Raw genomic sequence first — 23,736 nt, forward strand, 5'->3', positions numbered from 1 at the left:
AACTTTAAGAAGCCCAATGGAAAAAGTGAACAGGACGAGATCCCAAGCCGATAAGCTAGCTAATAAAGTCAGCGACTTCACTGTGGGCCAGACGGCTGACCTTTTAAAACTGGTGTTTTCTTTAAAATACTTAGCTAGAGATAGTCGCGTGCCTCCCTGTAATACAGCGGATGTATTCTTGAAAAGTTGTGGGTAAATTCGCTTTTCTAATTTGGCTGATTTAATACCAGGGATCTGCTGTCTGTATTTGTATGATCTGGATTGTTTTGAGGCAGCTGAGAAAGGAAGAGAGGATAAACCTAGAAAATAATATTGGGAGGAACCTTGTACTTAATCTATTTGTAACGCTGAGCATTGTGGCAAATGCAAGTAAACATGGATTTTTATGTTAGCTTTATAGATTTTGGATGCTTGGGCTTCGCACAGGCACCAAGAGACCTCACAGAGATGTTAGTGAGCTGTGGGTGTGATGTCACACAGTTGAAAAATAAAGGACGCGTGTTAAGTTCCAGTGGAGGCTGATAGAGGACTCCCATACTCTGGGGAACTTCTGGCTTCCCAGGAAGGGTTTTTCTTACAAGCAGCTCCAGCCTGGAAAGGTAGTTACACCTGCTTATGTCATTTGTCCCTTAAAATTTTTTGTGGATGGGGAATGAAGGAGATGCCAGTAACACTAAGGTAAGCTGTTGTTTGTGCAGATGTATTTGTTGAAAACAAACCGCTTTCATTTCCTTCTTCAAATAGGACATATAGGGAACGTATACGTTGCTCTTTTGTAACCCAGAAGGGTATTTGCGTAAAATTGCCCTTCTCAGTCTCTTTAAAAAACAACAAAAACCCCTAATCACTAGACGTCCAGAAGTGAGTCACCACTGAGTTTGCTTTTGTTTAATCTTCTGGCATACATTTCTGTAACATGAGGTTTTTGTACTAATATTTTCATTGATTGGATTATGTTAGAGAGTGAACTGTCAAAAATGAGAATTAAAAAGGCCCAAAATGTCCGATCCTTTCCTGGTCCTAGGAAAGTCCTAGACCAGTGTTTACAATAGTGTGTAATGAGTGAGTCAGATGGAGGGAAGGGGTATTTTGTTTTGATATTTTAATCTGTGTCTGTTGCACCCAGAGGAAGTAATATATTATTGGAGGTTTCATTCTTAAAGAACCAAGAGTCACTACTATAGAATTTGCTTATCACTTTATCCCGGTGAAATCCGTGGTTGTACCTTCTGCCAGAAAGGCAGGCTTGGAATTTGGCCACCCTGCTCTTATGACCAGGAGCAATTCTATGGGCCTGTGTTAAAATAGGCATTTTGCTCTTTGAAAGCAGTGTTCATCTCAGGGCCCTTAGGTGTGAGTGTGTAGTGTGTAAAATCACTCACCGTTAAGTGGGGAATCATTTCAGTGTATTGGAACAGGAGATTCATCACGGCATCACTTACAGATGGTGACTGTGCCAAAGTTTACACAATTAAATTCTGTTGTGTGGCACATGGCAGTCAAAGAAGCTTTCATTGTTAGTTTACATCTTTCCTGTGACCATGTGAAGTTAGTGAATTTTTTTTTTTTTTTTCTTTTTTGAGACAGAGTCTTGCTCTGTCACCCAGGCTGGAGTGCAGTAGTGCGATCTCGGCTCACTGCACGCTCTGCCTCCCGGGTTCTCGCCATTCTCCTGCCTCAGCCTCCCCAGCAGCTGGGACTACAGGCGCCCGCAACCACGCCCGGCTAATTTTTTGTATTTTTAGTAGAGATGCGGTTTCATCATGTTAGCCAGGATGGTCTTGATCTTCTGACCTCATGGTCCGCCTGCCTTGGCCTCTCAAAGTGCTGGGACCACAGGTGTGAGCCACCGCGCCTGGCCCGAAGTTAGTGAATTTCAAAGCTGCATCACATTTTCAGAAACATCCTGGATTTTGCATTGGTAGTTTCATAGGAAGCTAATCAGTCTCCCGAAAGTGGACATTTAGCAGGGGCCGGGGCAGATGTGGAGGGGTAAACGTGGAAGTTTTAGGAAAGGAAAACAGTAATCCGTGACCAGAGGAGCGTTGGGGGACTTTACAAAGCACTTGGTGAACCTGGGATTCCAAATTTATCCACCAGGTTAATGTGTCCTTTTTCTCAGGTTTACCCATCCCATATTTCCTGTCCCTTTTGCCTGACTTGTTTTCACTACTCCAGAAGCAAAAGCCTCTGTTTTCTGCCACAGTAGAGCGTGGTTTTCATTTATGAGAACCTTCTGCCATCCTTTAACTGAGAGAACCTCTGGGTTTTACCTCTGGCCGCCCTCCATCCCTCCTGTGCCCTCCGTCCCTGCTGGTTGGGATGGATGAGCCTTTGCTTTCCCTGAAGCAGCTGGGGTCTTAGGCTGTCAGGGCACCTCGGGGAAGAGTTCAGTGGGAGCAGGGAGCACCTGGCTCCGAGGTTCCAACCCCCCTCTGTTCTGCAGAATGACTAGGCTCCCAGGAGGTAAAGATTCAGCTCTGTTACTGGACGGGGTGAGGATGGGGGGGGCTATTGTGCAGGTGATGAGTTTGGAAAGTCCTGTAGAGCTTGAGGACTAAGTGAAAGTTAGTGAATTAGTGTTTCTTTTTGGAGATGATAAAGTAGAGAATAGGCGATCCTGAATGACCAGACTCCTGACCCATCTCTTCCCGCTCCCCATTTCCAAGCCTCTGCAAAGCACCTCTCTAATAGCAAAGCCAAATGGTGGCTGTAGGCACCTCTTCCCTGCTGGGGTGGCCATGGTGATGTTCTCTTTGTGGCAGGTCTGTGGGAGGGTCAGCCTCTGGCAGCAGCTATTCCCTGCCCAAATTCCTTTTGCTTGTAAAGTCCCCACCAACTGCAGAGCTGGTGTATTGGAGCACCTCTTCTTAATTAAATTAATTAATCTTTAGGGGTTAATGATGCACATACCATATTAACAAGAGACTATTATGGGAAATTTGTGGGCTTTCCCTGGTACTAAACTGCACTAAAGATGAGACTGCTTAAAGTAAAACAAAACAAAATCCATTATAGCTAATTATTTTGTTTCTTTTTGGCCAACCTAAGATTTTTGGTAGGAAAGATCCTAGAATCTCCCATTTTAAGGGGTAGTATAGAAAGCAAATGCTAACTGCCTTCAGTGATGGTGAGAAAACAAATTGGGCCTCTTGATTACCTAGTTCAGAACTTTTAAGTAAATGAACAAGGAGATACTCTGTTCTTATGGAAATCAACTTTAATGGCCCTATAGATTAATGTTCATGAGAGACCTGGCATTAGGGTTTGCTAAGGTTTATATAACCCTTGACTTAACTGCCCGGTGGGTTGTGGGTCTGGCAGCATGGGGCTATTCTTCTCAACTTTGCTCTAAAACCATTTGTGTCTTGCCCTTTCCTTTCTAGGAGGTCTTGACTTCTTGGCCTTTTTGTTTGCTTATTTTACTCCATGCCCTCCATTCCTTATTTTACTTTTCTGGCCTCATTTCCCAGGACTCTTCCTCAAAAAAACATGCTCTTCTTCTAGGCTTAGCTGAAGTCTTGCATTTTCGATAAACGTTTCTCCTTATAGCTGATCTTTCCTGCTCTGGACGCCATCTGGCCTTCACTCATGTTATCCATGCTAGGGATGACAAACTCTGATCTCACAGGGGCTGGGAAGATACTGCCAGTGAATAAAGAGGGCATGAGTGAGACAATAAGGAGTGGTGAGGTCTGTGGTCATTGGAATGCTTGGTAAATGCATGTAGTTGATTGTTTCTGTTGGGAATGCTGGCCCTCTGATTATTTTCAAGAAAAGCTGAAACTTTTAGTTTTGGGTGAAAACTTTAGGTTTCTACCAACACTATTCAGTCAGAAACAAGCAAGTTTCCCTGCAGCCCTGGCCGGGCGCGGTGGCTCACGCTTGTAATCCCAGCACTTTGGGAGGCCGAGGCGGGCGGATCACGAGGTCAGGAGATCGAGACCACGGTGAAACCCCGTCTCTACTAAAAATACAAAAAATTAGCCGGGCGCGGTGGCGGGCGCCTGTAGTCCCAGCTACTCGGAGAGGCTGAGGCAGGAGAATGGCGTGAACCCGGGAGGCGGAGCTTGCAGTGAGCTGAGATTGCGCCACTGCACTCCAGCCTGGGCGACAGAGCGAGACTCCGTCTCAAAAAAAAAAAAAAAAAAAAAAAAGTTTCCCTGCAGCCCATCTTTGTACCCACAAACTACCAATTTGTGACTGCTGAGCTACCATTACAGAATGCTTGCAATGTCAGAGCCTTTGGCTGTGTTATTTGGTCAGTATTATTTATTTATTTATTTTTGGTAGGGACAGGGTCTCACCATGTTGCCCAGGCTGGTCTCAAACTCCTGGACTAAAGTGATTCCCTGACTTCAGCCTCCCAAAGTTCTGAGATTTATAGGCGTGAACCACCACACCCGGCCAGGAGTCTTAACTTGACCAGTGGGTTGTAAACCACTTCAAGTCACAGACTAGATCTTATCCTAATTTGTTATCAGTTTATCACAGGCAGTATACCTTCTAGACAATAAATATTTGTCATATTTGACATTTGTTGGGTGCTAGAGGGAAAAGATGTAGACTTGTACTCAAATTAGCTACAGACCAGGATGACACGTGTGAACTAGCAAGGCCGAGAAGCACATTTGAGACCTTATGGGATCACAGAGGCAGGCATGAGTTTCTTCTCTCAGTTAATGTCACAGGCGTTAGACTTCAGAGGCCCACACTGATTATTATAGCTGAATTTTAAGGAGTAAAAATAGACAGTGAGTCTGGGTCCATATATAGCTGTATGTATATAGTATCTCCTATTTTGAGTCACTGTAGGTTTCCCTTATTTGCATAGATAATGGCCTATGTAAAATTTTCAGAAATGGAAATAACTGTGAGTCATTACTGACTTTGTGAGATACAACTGCCCAAAAGCTTACAAAATGAGCTATTTGTATCATGTTGAGATCTGAGTGATTTTTTCATTTGATTATTTGCAGAATATGTTCTTTTGCCATAGGGAATATGTGGCTGCTTAGCTTACTGAAGAGAGGTAGCAGCAAGTACAGAACCTTCTCCTGAGTGGAGATCCTTGGATAGGATACTAGAGGAATGATTTCAGTTCAAGATGCAATTTTGTCATCTTAACATAAGCCTTTAATGTGTATTATCCGCTTGTTCAGTTGTGGTTTTTGGTTAAGAAGGGGAAGCATCACAATAGCAAAAAAGATAAGAACATCTAATATTCTGGGATTTGAACAAAGTCTTATTCTTACAAAACCTTACAACATGGGAACATAATGTGATTTCATTGGAACTTGATGTGTACAATGTAATTCCTCAGAAAGTAAAAATGCAGCAGAAACAGTCTTAAAAGCTTAAAGGATTAAATAACTTAAACATTGTTGCATGTTCTTCCTTATTTGCACCCGCTGAAATTTTGAAAGGACGAATCACGTTTTTCCACCTTTTTCTGGTTAGTCCGAAGCAGGCAATTTTTTAACAAGTGGCTGACAGTACACATTCTGAGGTTGAGAAAGAGATGAATGGCTGGCTAGACCCCACGGCTCCCAGGCCAGAGCTGGGTGCCCACTGGTGCTCAGAAGTTGGGTTGTTGGATTGCCTCACACTTACTTTCCAGCTGTATTAATGCAGTTTAGCAAACATCTGAAAGCTTAAAATATGCAAAATACTGTGGCGCTCAGGAGTCCAGACCGAATTGAGTAATGGGAAATAGGCTAGCCTGGAAACCAAACCAAGTATGAAAACCTCATTCTTCAGGGAATGCTTGTCACGGATTTAGGACCAATTCCTTCCACTTTGAATTATTCTGTTAATGTTGAAAAACGGAGCCATGGGTTGTGCTCCTCTTCACAGTGAGAGATTTTGTCTGTGTTAGTCAGTGGTCTGTGAGCAATGCTTGCTTTTGGGGATGAAGTGATAATTCTGTTGTCTAACGAAGTGGGGTTGTTTCCTCACCACAGTTTACTCAAAAGTAAACAACTTTTTATCCCTCAACTTCCAAGGAGTCAGTGAATTACTGTTCACCAGCTTTGAATAACATTTGCCAAGTTTGTAATACGTGGTTCTGGTTGTAATCCAGGAAGGTGCTGGTCAGATTAGATAAATACCGATTAAGCCTATGGAATTATACTCTGAGGGCAGTTTTTATTAAGAGTGTCTTCCTCATAACTTCAGTTTTTGAAGGCCCTTTCCCCTGTTGAGATGGTTCAGAACTTTTTGTGTGCTTAAAAGACTTGTGTTAATATCAGTGTCCATCCCCCACCACGGCCTTTTACATAGTTATTGAGTTACTGGGTAACTCAGATTTGTGTTTTAGATTCAAGTGGCTTCTGTAGGTGACATTTTACTTGAAATATTTGTGGATTATTTCATGATTTAGATATATTTGTTGATTATTTTGTAATTTAGACACAGCACAGTTTAATAGAAATTTCAGTGCTGATAGAAATAACCTCTGTCTACACTGTGCATTTTGATAGCCACTAGCCACATGGGACTGTTGAACACTTGAAATGTGGCTAATGTGGGCCGGGCGTGGTGGCTCACGCCTGTCATCCCAGCACTTTGGGAGGCCGAGGCAGGCGGATCACGAGGTCAGGAGATTGAGACCATCCTGGCTAACACGGTGAAACCCCATCTCTACTTAAAAAATACAAAAAATTAGCTGGGCGTGGTGGCGGGTGACTGTAGTCCCAGCTACTCGGGAGGCTGAGGCAGGAGAATGATGTGAATCCGGGAGGCGGAGCTTGCAGTGAGCGGAGATGCACTGCTGCACTCCGGCCTGGGCTACAGAGCAAGACTCCATCTCAAAAAAAAAGAAAGGAAATATAGCTAGTGTGGCCAAGGAACTGAATTCTTTTTTTTTTTTTTTTTTTTTGAGACGGAGTCTTTCTCTGTCCCCCAGGCTGGAGTGCAGTGGCGCGATCTCGGCTCACCACAACCTCCACCTCCTGGGTTCACGCCATTCTCCTGCCTCAGCCTCCCGAGTAGCTGGGACCACAGGCGCCCGCCAACACGCCCGGCTAATTTTTTGTATTTTTAGTAGAGATGGGGTTTCACTGTGTTAGCCAGGATGGTCTCGATCTCCTGACCTCGTGATCCACCCGCCTCGGCCTCCCAAAGTGCTGGGATTACAGGCTTGAGCCACCGCGCCCGGCCCAGGAACTGAATTCTTAATTTTATGTGATTTTAATTTCATTTAAATATAAATGTAAATAGCCAGTGGCTACTCCATTGGACAACACAGCTTTAGATAATGGTGGGGATTTTGCAGCTATTGAAAGACTTTAGCTCTTCAGATTCCTTGGCTTTGGGGCAAGGGGACTTGTCAGGAAACGTGTTCAGTGAGCAAACTGTGGTTGTGCACTGTTAAACAGTTTGCTTTTCGGACACGCCTGGTTAAAACTTGAGCTGTTCTCTGCAGAGGTGCCTCTTGTGTGTCCAGAGAATGGTGGGCTGAACGGTCATCTTTCAGCAGATTAGCTGAAAGAATATCTATTGCTGGGCTCAGTTGTTCAGAGATCTGCGCACCCTTTGTGCAAGAGCAGGGAAAATTTGTATTATGACAATGGCTGACAAAATGTTTAATTAAAGCTGCAATTGGCAGTAACTAAATTCTCCGAGGTTTCTTTCGTCTCCTCTTTGCTACTGAAAGGTGCAGAAATGCTTTTGACAGCATCTGTCCTACTGACAGATGAATTGTTTTGACAGGAGAATCTGAAACCTTCAACTGAAGACACATTCAGATGTCAGGCCTGGTACAGGGCGGTCGTGTTCATAGAAATAAGTGAGATGCTTTAGATGTGTGTGCATGTCAGTTGCCACCTGAAAGAAAGGCCTCATTAAAGGTTTTCACTGATTAACTCTTTGATTGTTCTTGGGATCTCAGATGGGAATTCACGCTCCTTTCTGCAGAGCTCTTGGGCTAAGTGTATTTTCTTAATTACTGAGAAATGAGTGTTATCAGTAAGCAGTGAAAAGGCTTGAAAAAACTTTGCTTAAATAATTTTAAAAATTTGGAAAAAAAAATGCCAATGTTGATAGCAACATCATTCACAATAGCAAAAAGGAGGAACAACCCAAATGTCATCTGTGATGAATGGATACACAAAATGTGGTATATACATACATGGGAATATTAGCCTTAAAAAGAAATGAAATTCTGCCAGGTGCAGTGGCTCACTCTGGTAATCCTATCACTTTGGGAGGCTAAGGTGGGAGGATTGCCTCAGGCCAGGAGACTAGTCATAGTGAGACCCCCATGTCTACTAAAAAAATAAAATTTAGCTAGGTGTGGTGGTGTGTGTGCCTGTAGTCCCAGCTACTTGGGAGGCTGAAACAGGAGGATCACTTGAGCCCAAGAGTTTGAGGCTGCAGTGAGCTATGACTGTACCACTGCACTCCAGCCTGGGTCACAGAGTGAGACCCTGTCTCTGAAAAAATGAAATTCTGACACATGTGACAACATGGATGAATCTTGAAGACATTATGTTAAGTGAATTAAGCCAGTCACAAAAGGACAAATATTCTATAATCTACCAACATGAGGTACTTAAGAGTAGTCAGATTCTTAGAGACAGAAGTAGAATGGTGGTTGCCAGGGGCTAGGACAGAGGGGAATGAGGAGCTAGTGTTCAACGAGTACAGACTTTCAGTTTGGGATGTTGAGAAACTTCTAAAGTTCTGGAGATGGACGGTGGTGATGGTTGCACAACAGTGTGAAGGTACTCACAGTCACTGAAGAGTACACTTAAAAATAGTTACAAAGGCAAATTTTATATGTGTTTTACCACTTAAAAAAAATTATGCCGGGTGCGGTGGCTCACGCCTGTAATCTCAGCACTTTGGGAGGCCGAGGCGGGTGGATCACCTGAGGTCGGGAGTTCGAGACCAGCCTGACCAACGTGGAGAAAACCCGTCTCTACTATAAAACACAAAAATTAGCCAGGCATGGTGGTGCATGCCTGTAATCCCAGCTACTTGGGAGGCTGAGGCAAGAGAATCGCTTGAACCTGGGAGGCGGAGGTTGCCATTGCACTCCAGCCTGGGCAACAAGAGCGAAACTCCATCTCAAAAAAAAAAAAAAAAATTATGCTCAGGCCGGGCACGGTGGCTCACGCCTGTAATCCTAGCACTTTGGGAGGCCGAGGCAGGTGGATCACCTGAGGTCAGGAGTTTGAAACCAGCCTGGCCAACATGGCGAAACCCTGTCTCTATTAAAAATACAAAAAAATTAGCGGGGCATGATGGTGGGCACCTGTAATCCCAGCTACTCTGGAGGCTGAGGCAGGAGAATTGCTTGAACCCAAGAGGTGGAGGTCGCAGTGAGCCAAGATCATGCCACTATACTCCAGCCTGGGCGACAGAGCAAGACTTGTCTCAAAAAAAAAAAAAAAAAAAAAATATATATATATATATATATATATGCTCAGAGTTTGTCTCCTTGAATTGGGCCAAAAAGAAAGTGTCTCTGAGGATTTTATTTAATATTGTAGTTTCTGGGGAGAATGTAGTAACTATTTTCCTTATTTCCCAATGAACTTATTGAGGATCCACAGCTGGCTTCACTCTTCAGTCCCACTTACTTCTCAGACTTAAAAACCAGAACAGCCCCTTGTCCACAGCAGAAAGGGACATGAGCCTCGGTGGCTGTCTTCTTTTTTTGCCAACAGGTGCTCTGAGAGGAGAGTTACCATTTCTGGGTAGCACCCTAACACTTGCATGTTGATAGGTGGCTTTTCTAGTTAATTCCAGCTGACCCCGTGAGAACTTACGTTTCCACTTCTAAGCGTGCTCATCTCTGCTGCTGCTTGTCGGCATCTCAGTGTTAAGTCCTGATGCTGCTAGGCTTCTAGATAGTACTGGAATGGAAGACCCTTCGCTCAAGTAGCCTTATCTAAAAAGCAAAATTTTTATAACATTTTTGAAATGTGAATACAGTTTGTCTGCTCTTTAAGGGAAAGGCAAACCCAAGGGTGTTGTGACTTAAATGGTTTTATACCAAGTTGCCAAAGACTGTGGACACTTGCTGGGTGGGAAGTGAGGGAAGTTATCTCATTTCAGATAGTCCCAAACCGAGCCATCAGTTTAATTGCGTAAGACCTTATGAGCCCTAGCTCTATCCAGTCCACATGTGTAAGCCAGAAACATATGTTCCCTTTGAACCTAATGGCCTCAAGAGTCAGTGGCCCAGATCAGAGGCAAAAACTGGCGATCCTCAAGCCGAATGTGGCCTGCAGATACGTGAAATCTTTTCAGGTTTTTTTTTTTTTTTTTAAGTAATAAAGTAACCCTGGATGGGCCAAACAAAACACGAATTCAGATCATGAGCCTCTGAGAAGACTGGTCTGCACTGGCCCTTGTTTCAGGGGACAAGAAGCAAATGTCCCTTTAGGTGTGCGGCAGGCACTTCCGTGTCAGCCTTGTTACGCACAGGGCAGGCTCGCCAGCCCTCTCTTACTTGCTTGTCCTCTAAGCTCTTGCCTTTGTGGTTTCTGAGTCTTTCTCTAATGTCCCTTCTAGCTTCACAACTCCTGTCACCTATGACGATACAAGTTACAGTCACCGTAAACTCACAGTATCTTTACACCCAGAAACAGTATTTCCATCGGCCTTTTTACGATAATCTGCTCAAAATAGAAGAAAATCTCAGTCTGTTAAGTCCTTTTTCTGATGTGGGAGAATTCTCTCAATTTCTAGGTTTTCTTCCTCAAGTCTAAGTTGGGATTTCTGGGTACCCATTAATAAATACCCCCAGGCACAGACAAGCTCACACTTGACTTCAATTTGCGGTTTAAAGCGTTACCACCTTCAGTCTTTATGGTAACATAATCTCTGGACAAATTGCTTTTAATTCAGGCTGTACCATGAATACAGAAGTCCCATTAGTTTCAAGTGTAGTTTGACTTTTATTTAGATGAACGTCTCTAAATTCACAGTGAAATGGCTCTCAGCTCTAGGTTAGTATTGATTGAAATGTCTCTGGAGTAAGTTTAAAAGATTGTTGCCACATATGTGACACTTTCCGAGACAGACTTTAAACTCAAATTAATCGTATTGTTAATTGGCAGTGATGTCAATGGAATTAATAGCTGAGGTGAAAAATGTTAACCTCTTTGGCATACACACGGCTGGGTAGACTTTGGAGGCAAGGAAAGATTACTTTCTGGCAAAGAAAGTTAGGGCCCATTTGGATCACATCTTTGTGGCTTTTGTTCCTGAAAGATGAAGCTGGTCTGGTCGAGATTGTGGTCACCTAACAGAATAGTGCCCAGCTTGCTCTTTGTCTGCCTCTAAGGGTATGGCTGGGTTATGAAGCAGGGCGAGTTGTAATTCTGAACCATTGAAACAGACGCCATCTTCTTGAGAAAGCTGCTCACATGAGGCTTTCCCTGCCTGTGGTTAACACAAACAAGAATTTCCAACAACTGGCCCTTTTCTCCTATGTGACTGTCCCTCCCGGTTTATTCAGTGTAGGTGGGAATACTGTGTTCATAAGTAGCCTTATGATTCAGGATCTTACAGTGTTCACTTTCTAAACACTCACTTGAACTTTGACAAATTATTTGTGCAATTTTTAGTCTTAAGCTCTTGTGTAGACCAGGGTTTTTCAACCTCTCAATCCTAGGATTGACATTTAGGGCTGTGCAGTTCTCAGTTGTGCAGGGCTGCCTGTGCATTGTAAGATATTTAACAGCATCTTTGGCTTTTATCCACCAGATGCCAGTAACACCGCCCACTCCCTGCCACCAGTTGTGACAACCAAAAATGTCTCCAGACATTGCTAAGTGTCCTCTGGGGGGCAAAATCATCCCTGGTTGAGAGCCACTGGTTTAGACAATGAAGGGTTTTTTCCCTTTTCTCCTTTACTACTGCTTGATGTTGATGCTACTGAAACATTAATTTAAAAAAATGCTGTTAAGAATAGCCTTGGACTTGATATGGTGCAAAGCATTTGGACCAGGACACATTAATGTAGGTAGAGAACTGGTTTACCTTAGAATTTCTCTCCAAGCTGTTAAATAGTGAAATGATACTGATAGAAATTCATTTGGGTTTTCACAGAGTTGCTTGGAGTGCCTTATTTATGGATGTAGGTGGGGAGGGGGTATGTCTGTAAATCTCAGTATCAGTACGGTTACTTAATACATGATCATGGGATGGGGGCTTGGATTTGAGGGTGGGGGAGCCAGGAGAAGAGAAAATTTCTGAATTCTGGGTATGATGCCAAGTGTTGATTCCGTTTTTTTCTCTCTCTGTCTTTACCAGAAACCTGAGTTACAACAGACTGTCTGAGATTGACCCTGCGGGTTTTGAGGACTTGCCGAATCTACAGGAAGTGTGAGTCTTCCCCTAAACCTCTGGTGGATGGAAGGTTGGAGAACTCTTTGGGAAAATCCTCTCGTATTGCAGCATCGCTCACTCCCCTAGATCTGCGGTGTAAACTTGTAGGAAGGAACGTTTGTGTATGGGCTGTGTTGACGAATTCTACTCCTGCTTATGTCTCCCTTACTGTAGGCTCTTGAAGGGTGTGTTACAATTCAGTAGGCATAGAGCTCCTGGAAATTCTGGGCGCATGGTGGGTGTATAGCAGAGTCCCTCTATTGTGGGAAGCCTTGTAACTGGAGTGACACATCCTAGGCTGGTACTTTCTCACAGTTTCTGCACCACCACGCCCAGCTAATTTTTGTATTTTCAGTAGAGATGGGATTTCGCCGTGTTGGCCACGCTGGTCTCGAACTCTGGCCTCATGTGATCTGCCCACCTTGGCCTCTCAATGTGCTGGGATTACAGGTTGATCAGCCCACTCAACAGTGGCATGTGAGCCAGCCCACCTGTATTTCCCAGGAAGTAAAGTTATAGAAGGATGGACTATAGAGGCTTACCTGTTCCTCTCTACCTCCAAACAGAGCTAGGCATGACTGCCTTTGGAGCTCTAGGCTTGCTGTCCCTTGCAGTGTCTTGGAAATCAGGCTGCAGTCTTTCCTTCTTTTTAATGTATTCTGTTTTTAATGTGGATGTTAGGATTATCAGGAATTTTAGGTTCATGGAGACTTTATAGAAACTTTCACATATATGTAGTATACATACTGTAGAAAAATTGGCAACTACAGAAATGTGTGAAGAATGAAAATCACCAGTATTCTCACCCAGGCATACCCATGGTGAACACCTAGTGAAAACTATTACGTGTACATATGTAATTTTAGGATCAAACTGTACATTATGGTTTTACATCGGTCTTTCCTACTTATCCTTACATAAGATACTTTATCATGTAAATTAAAAGTTTTTGAATGTCCTGTTTTAGTTTTTATGTAAAACTACTATACATGGATATTCCATATATTACCTACCCAGTACTTCCATTATTATTTTTATTAGACATTATTAGGTAAGTTTTTTACTCATTTTTGTTATGAGTAACTGATAAAAGTCCTATTTGTTGTTTTTTGTTTGTTTGTTTGAGACAGGGTCTTGCTCCGTTGCCCAGGCTAGAGTGCAGTGGCGCAATCTCAGCTCACCGCAACCTCTGCCTCCCGGGTTCAAGTGATTTTCACGCCCCAGCCTTGTGAGTAGCTGGGACTACAGGTGTGTGCCACCACATCCAGCTAATTTTTTTAGTAGAGATGGGGTTCCGCCATATTGGTCAGGCTGGTCTTGAACTCCTGACCTCAAGTGATCCTCCTGCCTTGGCCTCCCAAAGTGCTGGGGTTATAGGTGTGAGCCGCTGCACCCGGGCTTACTTGTTATTCTTTGATTCCATTATTGATGACATGTCTAAAGAAATTTTAATTTCATCAGCTGGTAGAATTTGCAAAATACTTGCATTCCGTACCCTCATCTCCAGATTCTCCAGATTGGCATTTATAATTTTTGCTTCTGTTTAAAAAAGGTTTAGGCTTCCACAGTTAAAGAAGCATCAGAACAGGAAGGGGCCTTGGAAGTGGTTTCTCTAGGACTCTCATTCTCAGAGGATCAGTGAGCCCGTGGCAGGGGAAAGGAAGTTTGAAGTGGGTCACTGTGTGAGTTTGCTAAGGCTGCTGCCATAACAAACAAATAGCACAGGCTGGGTGCCTTAAACAGCAGAAATTCATCTTCTCACAGTCTGGAAGCAGGAAGTCCAAGATCAAGGTACTGGCAGGTTTGGTTTCTTCCGAGGCCTCGCACTGTGCCCTCACGTGGTCTCTCCTCTGTGTGCATTCATGGTGTCTCTGTGTGTGTCCAGATTTCCTCTTCTTATAAAGACACCAGTCATATTGGATCAGGGCCCATCACCTCTTTAAAGGCCCCATCTCCAAATGCAGTCACATGCTGAGGTACTAGGGGTTAGAGCTTCAGCATATGAACCCTAGGGGAACACAGTTCAGCCCATCGTAGTCACCAGGATGATAAACCCAGTCCATCATGAAGCTTGTTAGGTTTGTAACCCAGTGCTTTCCCTGATCCAAGCTGTCTTTAATGCTTGTGGTTAGAATATATTCAAATTCTGTGTACATCTCCAAACTTAGTGGTTTCTTTTAGGACTGGACAAAATTGGAGAATTCCCTCTAGCATCATTGAAGCTTTCATTGAATACTTATTCGAGCATCTGCTCTGTCCAGGGGCTCTTCTGGGTGCTGGGGCTACAGGAGTTAACAAGACACAAATAGGGCTGGAACTGGGGAGGGGCAAGTGAGGCACCCAACACAGGCACAGAATTTATGGGGACACCAAAGACTCAGCAGTCAAGATAAAGGGTATTTTGATACAGTATTTTGAAAGTCAAAATGAATGTTAAAAAAAAATGATGAGTAAAATATAAAAAGCTTAGATCAAGATAGGATTAGTATTACTGATTTCTCTCCTTTTGTCTTCAGTTCCAGGATGGCCTCACACGGTGCTGTTGCTGATTTTGTCTTGATTTAAACTTTTCATATTTTGTTCATCATGAATTTTGTTTTGCATTCATCTTCATATTTAAAAAACGTTGCATTAATATAGTCTTTGTCCTGGTGACTGGGGTTTTGGCTGTCCCTTAAATTTTGTGCCCCTCCCTACCCAATTACAGTCCTGCAGACAACCTCTCCTCTCACTGAGTTTACGTTAAGTTGAGGGAAGCCATGGACTGAATAAGGAAACCAGCAAGACTTACTGGAGATAAGTGGTATGGGGGAAATAGAACAGAGTAATGTGGGAGTATTTTTTGTATGAAGAATTTTGGAAGCATGATAACGGAAACAGTGTGATCAGGAAGGTCCTGACTGAGCAGGTGTGAATGATGAGGACAGGGAGCACTGCAAGTACAGAGCCTCAAGAAGGGAACAGGCTGAGGACCACTGTGCCTGGCATGCAAGAGGGCAGGGGTATGTGGCCAGAGGCCAGGTCCTTTTATGGTTTCAACCCTCACTGACCCCTGTCTATCAGGGCCAGGCATGGTACATGCTCTGGTGAGCATTTTCAGTGTTGTTCTAACTCCCTGTTCCTCTTGTTCCTTGCCTAGACAGGCTTTCACCTTTCATTTGATTTGGCTCCTGTGACCTGCAGCCTGTACTCAGCACTTCTTAGAGTTTATGTCCCACCCAGCTCTAGAACTGAGCACTCCCACCTTTCCTTCACTGGAAATACTGGTTATGAGTCTTAAAAATATATTTCTCACTTACGAACAGTCACAGTAATTGTAGCAATGTGCTAATAAACCTTTGGAGAATACGACATCACTTAACCCTAACACCAACTCTGTGATATAAAACATTTTCTTTTTTTTTTTTTTTTTTTTTGAGATGGAGTTTCGCTCTTATCTCCCAGGCTGCAGTGGCACAATCTTGGGTCACTGCAACCTCTGCCTCTTCGGTTCAAGTGATTCTCCTGTCTCAGCCTCCCGAGTAGCTGGGATTACAGGTGCCTGCAACCATGCCCAGCTAATTTTTACATTTTAAGTAGAGGTGAGATTTCACCATGTTGGCCAGGCTGGTCTTGAACTCCTGACCTTAGTGATCCGCCCACCTTGGCCTCCCAAAATGCTAGGATTACAGGCATGAGCCACCACGCCCGGCCTGATATAAAACATTTTCTTTCTTTCTTTTTTTTGAGGTGGAGTGTTGCTCTGTCACCCTGGCTGGAGTGCAGTGGCGTGATCTCAGCTCACCGCAATCTCCACCTCCTGGGTTCAAGTGATTCTCATGCCTCAGTTTCCCAAGTAGCTAGGATTACAGATGTGCACCACCATGCCCAGCTAATTTTTGTATTTTTAGTAGAGATGGGATTTCGCCGTGTTGGCCAGGCTGGTCTCGAACTCTGGCCTCATGTGATCTGCCTGCCTTGGCCTCCCACACCCAGCCCCTTAAAACATTTTCTTTGTAAGTATTTTCTCAGCTGGGTGCAGAAGGATCACTTGAACCTAGGAATTTGAGACCAGCCTGAGCAAAAAAGTGAGGCCCTGTCTTTACAAAAAATTAGCTGGACATAGTGGCCCATGCCTGTAGTCCCAGGTTCTTGGGAGGCTGAGGCCTCAAGATCACTTGAGCCCAGGAGGTTGAGGCTTCAGCGTGCCATGTTTGCACCATGCACTCCACCCAACAGAGCAAGACTTCATGTCTGAAAAAAAAAGTAAGAAAAATAAAAGGAGTTTCTCTGCTTTGCAGAAGAGGAGACAGATACTTAGAAAAGTTAAAGAAACTTGTACAGTGTCACATGGTTGGTAAAGCTGAGAGTTGAACTCAAAACCTGTGCTAACCTTGCAGCTGCACTACCTTAAATTCCTGCATCCTTCATCTTAACCTTCACAGTCAACTGAAGATGAAGAGGAACTGAAGCATGGGATTTGGCTGAAATTGCATGGCTAGTGAGTGGTAGAACTTGACCCATGTTCTCCATTATAATCCTGGTCCACACCATCTATGGCAACAGTACCTTCCGAGTGTGGGGGATGTTAAGACAGAGGTCATATCTTAGGGATTCAATATGATGTGGTGGGAAAAACTCATTTTGGTAGCAAATAGACTCACGTTTGATTTCTGGTTCTGCCCCTTACTAGGGTCCTGAGACCTTAGACAAGTTACTTAGTGCTTCAGCGTTTGCTTTCTTTCTTCTGTAACATTGACATCATAACACATTGTCGGTGTTATTATAGTTATTAAGATGACGCACAGGCCCTTGCACATGCGAGAGGCTCACTGAATATTATCCCTCTTCTCTCCTGCTACTTTTGGAACTGCCCAGCCCTCCAAGCTGGGTGCACTGTTTAGAAATGAATCTTTGCAGGCTGACAGGTTGAATGTCTTACCATTGTGCCTCCTATCCCTAGTGTCATTCCCTGTTCTGTGAGATGGATGAGATGAATTCCCTGCTGCCTAGAACAGTAGAACTTCTCACTGATAAAGACCCAGGCCTTTCCCTGAGGGAATTCTAAAAAGTCGTGGAGAAAGAAAGAGGCTGTGAGGTGTGAGGTGTGAGGAGTGGGGAGTTGGGGAAGGATATTGAAGAAAAGAAAAAAAATCGTAGCTGACATGCTACTGCTTCAAAATTAACCAGTCTCCAGTGTTGCCCAGGCGCTGTCAGCTCTCCCAAACCTTATAGAGCCTTCAGTCTGGAACCCTCGTTGAGAATGGAGCCACAGGCTGGCAGAACAGCAGGCGGTGGTTTAGCAGTGGTTTTATTCTGGAGGCCTCAGAACCACATGACATCGTGGGCCGGCTGGAGAGAGAAGGCGAGGCCCCTGGAGGACATGAGGACACTTGTGCAGCTGCGTCCAAGCCACACGGTCTTCACTGCCCACAGCCCTGAGGAAAGCCCACCAGGGAGTGCCTCCAGCTGGGGTCCTGGCCAGCAGGCTCCTCTATTAATAAGAGGGGCTATTTATACAGTCCTTGGTAGAAACTGCCCTCAGATCACATTACTGCCGCCTGGCCTGTGAGCGCCTGCTGTGGGTGCTGCTGTTTGCTTGCCAGGGCTACTGACCTGGTAAGGAAGCCTCAAGTGTGCCCTGCTATTGGGTATTTGTGGCTCATCCCACTCTGTCAGGCTGCTGCTCCCCACAGTGAGTGTGTGTGAGCAGGGGTGCGGGGGCTGGTAGTATGTTTAGGGAGAGGGTAAAATAATGAGGGTTGTCATTTTGGGGTACTGCTTTTTGGCTGTGAATTACTATCTTTTTTTTTTTTTTAAGACAGGATCTCACTCTGTTGCCCAGGCTAGAGTACAGTGGTATGGTCATTGCTGACTGCAGCCTCAAATTCCCAGGCTCAAGTGATCCTTGCAACCTCAGCCTCCTGAGTAGCCGGGACTACAGGCGTGCACCACCACTCCTGGCGAATTTTTTGTAGAGATGGGTTTTGTCATGTTGCCCAGGCTAGTCTCGAACTACTGGGCTTTTCCTTTCTTTTTTTTTTTTTTTTTTTTTTTTGAGACAGAGTCTCGCTCTGTCGCCCGGGCTGGAGTGCAGTGGCGCAATCTCGGCTCACTGCAAGCTCCGCCTCCCGGGTTCACGCCATTCTCCTGCCTCAGCCTCCGAGTAGCTGGGACTACAGGCGCCCGCCACCGCGCCCGGCTAATTTTTTGTATTTTTTTTTAGTAGAGACGGGGTTTCACCGTGGTCTCGATCTCCTGACCTCGTGATCCGCCCGCCTCGGCCTCCCAAAGTGCTGGGATTACAAGCGTGAGCCACCGCGCCCGGCCGGGCTTTTCCTTTCTTAAGGAGAGGTGATAATTTAGTACTTTCCTCAAAGTGTTAGCATGTCATTCAGTGAGATATTGCACATAGAAAACTTAGGACAGAGTCTGGCACATAGTAGATGTTCACCTTTATTATTGTTTATTTTGTTAATTATATCCTAGACTAAAATAATTTTATCTGGCTATCTTGTGTAGAAGCCACGTATCATAAAGTCTCACCAAATCGATTAGTTAGTATACATTATTCTCTAGTAACTAAAGCAGAATACAGTTATTAAGTGGCCCTGCTTCTGAAACCCATATTGCTACGTGATACTGATGGCTTTCACTCTTTTAAGAAACAAAACCAACTATAGTTTCAACGCCCTGCCCAACTTTGACTACTATTTTTTTTTTTTTTTTTTTAAGGCGGAGTCTCACTCTGTCGCCCAGGTTGGAGTGCAGTGGTGTGACCTCGGCTCACTGCAAGCTCCGCCTCCCAGGTTCACGTCATTCTCCTGCCCCAGCCTCCCAAGCAGCTGGGACTACAGGCGCCTGCCACCGCGCCCAGCTAATTTTTTGTACTTTTAGTAGAGATGGGGTTTCACCGTGTTAGCCAGGATGGTCTCGATCTCCTGACCTCGTGATACGCCCGTCTCGGCCTCCCAAAGTGCTGGGATTACAGGCGTGAGCCACCGTGCCCGGCCAACTTTGACTACTATTAATTGCAGCTCTGTCTGTATTTGGGAGCAACCAAAGAAATAGCCACTATGTCCACCAGTAGTGAATTGGCCAGATAAATTATGGTTAATTCATACCAGCAGAGGACTACTGTGCCACCAGTTAAACGAATAGTGGAGACCTCCAAGGTATATTACTAAAGAGAAATGGCGGTACACAACAGTCTGTTTAATACACATGCATTTGTGCAAAAGAAAAACACATACACATCTCCAGTAGCCAGCAGCAGGAGCTGCTCTTTGGAGGCAGACCAGAGGATGGAACTGCAAAGAAGCTTTATGTTTACTATGTATTCTTTTTTGAAATGGTTTGAAAACTTTACTCTGTGCTTATACCAGCTATTCAATAAGTAAATAAACACAGCAAGAAAAATTCAGGCACGGTGGCTCACGCCTGTAATCTCAGCACATTGAGAGGCCGAGAAGGGCGGATCACCTGAGGTCAGGAGTTTGAGACCAGCCTGGCCAACATGGCAAAACCCCATGTCTACTAAAAATGAAAAAATTAGCTGAGTGTGGTGGCCCGTGCCTATAATCTCAGCTACTCGGAAGGCTGAGGCAGGAGAATCGCTTGAACCCAAGAGGCAGAGCCGGGATCATGCCAATGCACTCCAGCCTGGGCCACCACAGAGCGAGACTCCATCTCAGAAAAAAGATAAGCACTATTTCTGCATTGGGTTGACATTGTTTGTTGACGCCAAATTTGATTAAGATTGATGATGATGATGATGTAGTACTGTGAAATAGCCTTTATCACATTTTATAGCTTACAAAATGTAAAACTTACTTTAAGTCAATTAAATGGAAGTTTTTGGAGAAAGCTGAGGGACCAGAAGGTCCAAGCTCACCTTATTGATTGAGTTGGGAAAGGACCCACCCCCAGGTTCTGCCCTGGGGTCAGGAATCCTTTTACCTTAGCTACACCTTCTCTAGCCCCAGGGTCCAGCCATGATTCATGGGTCTGATGCATCTGAGGCACTTCTTAATCCTGAATCATCAGAAAAGGTTTAGAAATAGAGGCCAGACGTTTCAGAAGAGATTTTTAGGGCCTTGGATGGAAGTAAATTGTAGGGGAAGATGGGATTCGGCAGGGGAAGTAAATTGGCGAGTAGGGGGTGAGAGAAGACTGTACGATCGTAGATATTTAAAAAAATTTCATCAGGCACACTCTTTAATTCCTAAAATTTCCTTTTTCATGGAGACTCTGCTAAACTTCCTGAGTGCCTTTCCCCTCAAAGCTGTAGCTGTGCTATTTTTGACCAGTCTCTATTTCAGTCTGGCAAGAAGTTCATTGCATCTCAGAGTGAGCTGGGCCTCTGCTGCCTTCTGAGGAGAGTATTCTTGTTTAAACAGGGGACAGAGTGAACAAAAAGGGAGCCAGCAGTGGTGGAGCTAACAGACTTACTCTGAATAGCGGTTCTTTTTTCAGTAGAAATGATCTGGAAGTAAGCTCAGTGTGCAGGGCCTCTCCTGGGGGCTCTGAGTGTCCTCCGTGTAAGTCAGGCAGCCCTGTTGCCACCAGAGCCCACTGTTTCTGACTGACTTGACTCAGGCCCGCTCATCTAGACATTCAAGGCCCAGTTAAGCTCCAGCACTGGTCCACCACCCCTCTATGTTCCACTTCCAGCAGTTCTGTCACATTTTGAAATATCATGATGCCCCCTTCCCTTGTTCATTTATTTCTGTGAAATTGGGTGGAGCAGTTTGTCACAGATACAGTAGGCCTGGCCTGAGACCAAGCTCATCAGGCGTAGCCCCCTGCAGAGAAGTCCATACGCTTCGTTTCAGGTTTAAAATCAAGTGAGGTCCTAAGCTGGCTGAAAAAACAACTGTGCTGTTACCTAAGGGATTATGAGCTTTCCAGCTGGCCTTTGAGCCCGTTGCTCTCCTCTGGTTTGTAGTCATACTTTTTTCAGCTCTTGGCCATGTCCTCTCTAGTAGCGTGACCCTAGACTAGTGACTTAAACTGGCCTAGAGAACTTACCGGTAATGTAGAGAACGGTGGTAGTTAACCTGGTACCTGACTCAAAGTTGTGATGGTAAAACTGCACGAGGCATGTCGAGTTTTTGCTGAAATAAAGAAATAGAAGGTAATGAGGAAAAACCTAGACTTTGGGGTAGGCACCCTGGGCCGCTGCAACTTATTGCTGGCGACCTTGGTCAAATTCCTTAACATCTGTGTTTCAGTTTCCTCATTGGTGCAGTGGAAATGTTCCTGAGACCTACTTCTGAGGGCTGTAAAGATGCATTAATATACCGAAAAGCTCTTAGAGCTGTGCCTGGCACATAGTCAGCCTTCATTAATTTACCTGCTTTTGTTTTTGTTACCACCATTCTCTGTGTTTTAGAATAAATCGCAAGCAATGAAAGAGTTCAGGCAAGCTGCCTGATTGACAGCAGGTCCCCGACCTGAGTTTTTCTTGCTCTGATAAAACCTGGGGGTCTCTTGTAATAATAGGTGCGTTGATGAAAATTTATTAGCTGAGATTAAGACTGATGGGGAGTTTTCAGTGTCCCTGAGTGAGGATAGGAAATGGATCACAGCAGGGTTGGGGGAGATAAAAGGTGAAGCAGAAACAATCTGATTTAGCGGGCAGTCAGATAAGAGACTGTTAAAGTAATTAATTGTCTATTTCAACACACAAACAAGGGCCCTTTAAGTGGAGAAGGGATTTGCCACATGATACGGATCTGCCTTCTCTGTGCCAGATGCTTCAGCCATGAAGCTATTGAAACAGGCATTCTGTGTCCCACAGCCCAGTAATTGCCAAGCTTCATCCCTAACTGGCTTTGGCACTGAAGAAAGCAAATGGGATAATTCAAGGCCTTTCCTTTTTGTTTTTTTTTCCTTCTCCTATTCACTTCTATAAAAGATGGCAGACAACCAGATTATTCTATTCAAGCGCATGCTAGCCGTATACTTGTATGAGTACAGCTGTCATTTCAGTTGCCTTGTCTTCAAACAGAAACAAGATGCTCTGTGTTAGACGTACCTCCCTTAAAAAACTGAGAATAAGAACCCAGTTTTATCCCCTTGACTTTGCATCGAAAGTACAATTTCTTTCTAGCCCATCACCTGGCAGAAAGCTTGAACACTGTGCTTTGGTTTTCTTAAGGGTTGTTGGGCTCACTTTGCAAGTCTGATTTTGGATTCTCTTCCCAGATTTGGAAATACATGTCCATGTAAGGAGGCCAGATTGCACAGCCTCTGGGGGCAGACCAGGCAAGCCGTGCTTCGGTTCGTGGGTTTCCCTTTCTGTTAAGAGATATTAACTATGGAAATACAGATTTGGACTGTTTTAGCAAGAAGGGAGCTTGGAGAGCACATCTCGTCTGTGGAGAATTTTCAAAGTGTCTATGCACACAGTTGTGTGTATATATGTTCATTTTCCTGGGGGATGCATCCAGAGGCTCCATCAGAGTCCAGCTGGAACCTCAAATGGAAGAGTCTGAGTCCAGTTCCCTTGTTATTTCACAGATGAGGCACTGAAATAATTGGCCCCATGTGTCCCAAGCCCCTCAGAACTCCATGTGAGACAGGGCGTGAGTCCCTGGCTCTTGTTCCACACATGTTACCCTTTAACGGGCAAATTTCGGCCCACGGGGAGTGTTCTCACTGATGGTCTTAGGGGCACTTTTGTCCAGAACCTGCCTCTTGGCTTGTTCTCACTGTTCCTTGTCTTGATTTCTGAGTTCGACGGGAAGCTGATGGGAGACAGGAGACGCTTCCCCTTAGTGTTTGTTTCTAGCCATGGGTGTGATCAATGGCTAGTTTTTGTGACCTCATGTGACTTCTTTCCCTTTAAAAACTCACTGCTAAATTCTTTCTCTTTTCTCCAACGTTAGAATATAGGTTTACTGTAGCAGACTCAGCAGCGTTTGTTTATTTCTGTTGTATGTGTATGATTTCAGACTAATTTAAATGCTTTACATGATTAATTTCTTGTTGTTGTTACAGGTACCTCAATAATAATGAGTTGACAGCGGTACCATCCCTGGGCGCTGCTTCATCACATGTCGTCTCTCTCTTTCTGTAAGTGGTGCCGTTTGGGGGACTCTGGGCTGTGTGGTGGGGCCATGGTGTTTGTTGCCTTGCTGATACCTGGTGGCAGGTAGTTGAGTTCATGTACTCGCTGGTGAAGAAAATCTTTCTTCGTGTGACCCTCATGATCATGACAAATGCTTTGCTTGCTGTTTGGGGGTTTGCAGAATTAAAAGCTGGAAGTTTTACCTCATCTTTAATTTGCAAGAAAGTGGGTCTTTTGTCTTTTTTTTTTTTTTTTTTTTAATGCCTAGAGGTATATGGAACTAGATTTCTTGCTTCTGTGGTTGGTTAAGCTGCAATTTTTAATACAACTGGAGTTAA

At 44.4% G+C, this 23,736-nt stretch overlaps 1 protein-coding gene across 3 annotated transcripts in view; it reads left to right on the forward strand.

Annotated features, from left to right (window-relative positions):
* The window catches only part of LRIG1 (leucine rich repeats and immunoglobulin like domains 1), a 123,000-nt gene that overhangs the window by 26,715 nt on the left and 72,549 nt on the right, over positions 1-23,736 (forward strand). Inside the window, exons 4-6 of one of the 3 annotated variants that reach the window (XM_063630779.1) lie at positions 145-172; positions 12,271-12,342; positions 23,329-23,403. In XM_063630779.1, the coding sequence (XP_063486849.1) occupies positions 145-172; positions 12,271-12,342; positions 23,329-23,403 (175 nt within the window). The remainder of the gene's footprint in view (positions 1-144; positions 173-12,270; positions 12,343-23,328; positions 23,404-23,736) is intronic. The other 2 variants (XM_055260370.2, XM_055260371.2) reach the window with 2 other exon arrangements.

This window comes from Symphalangus syndactylus, chromosome 21 (genome assembly GCF_028878055.3).
Source record: "Symphalangus syndactylus isolate Jambi chromosome 21, NHGRI_mSymSyn1-v2.1_pri, whole genome shotgun sequence".
NCBI lineage: Eukaryota > Metazoa > Chordata > Mammalia > Primates > Hylobatidae > Symphalangus > Symphalangus syndactylus.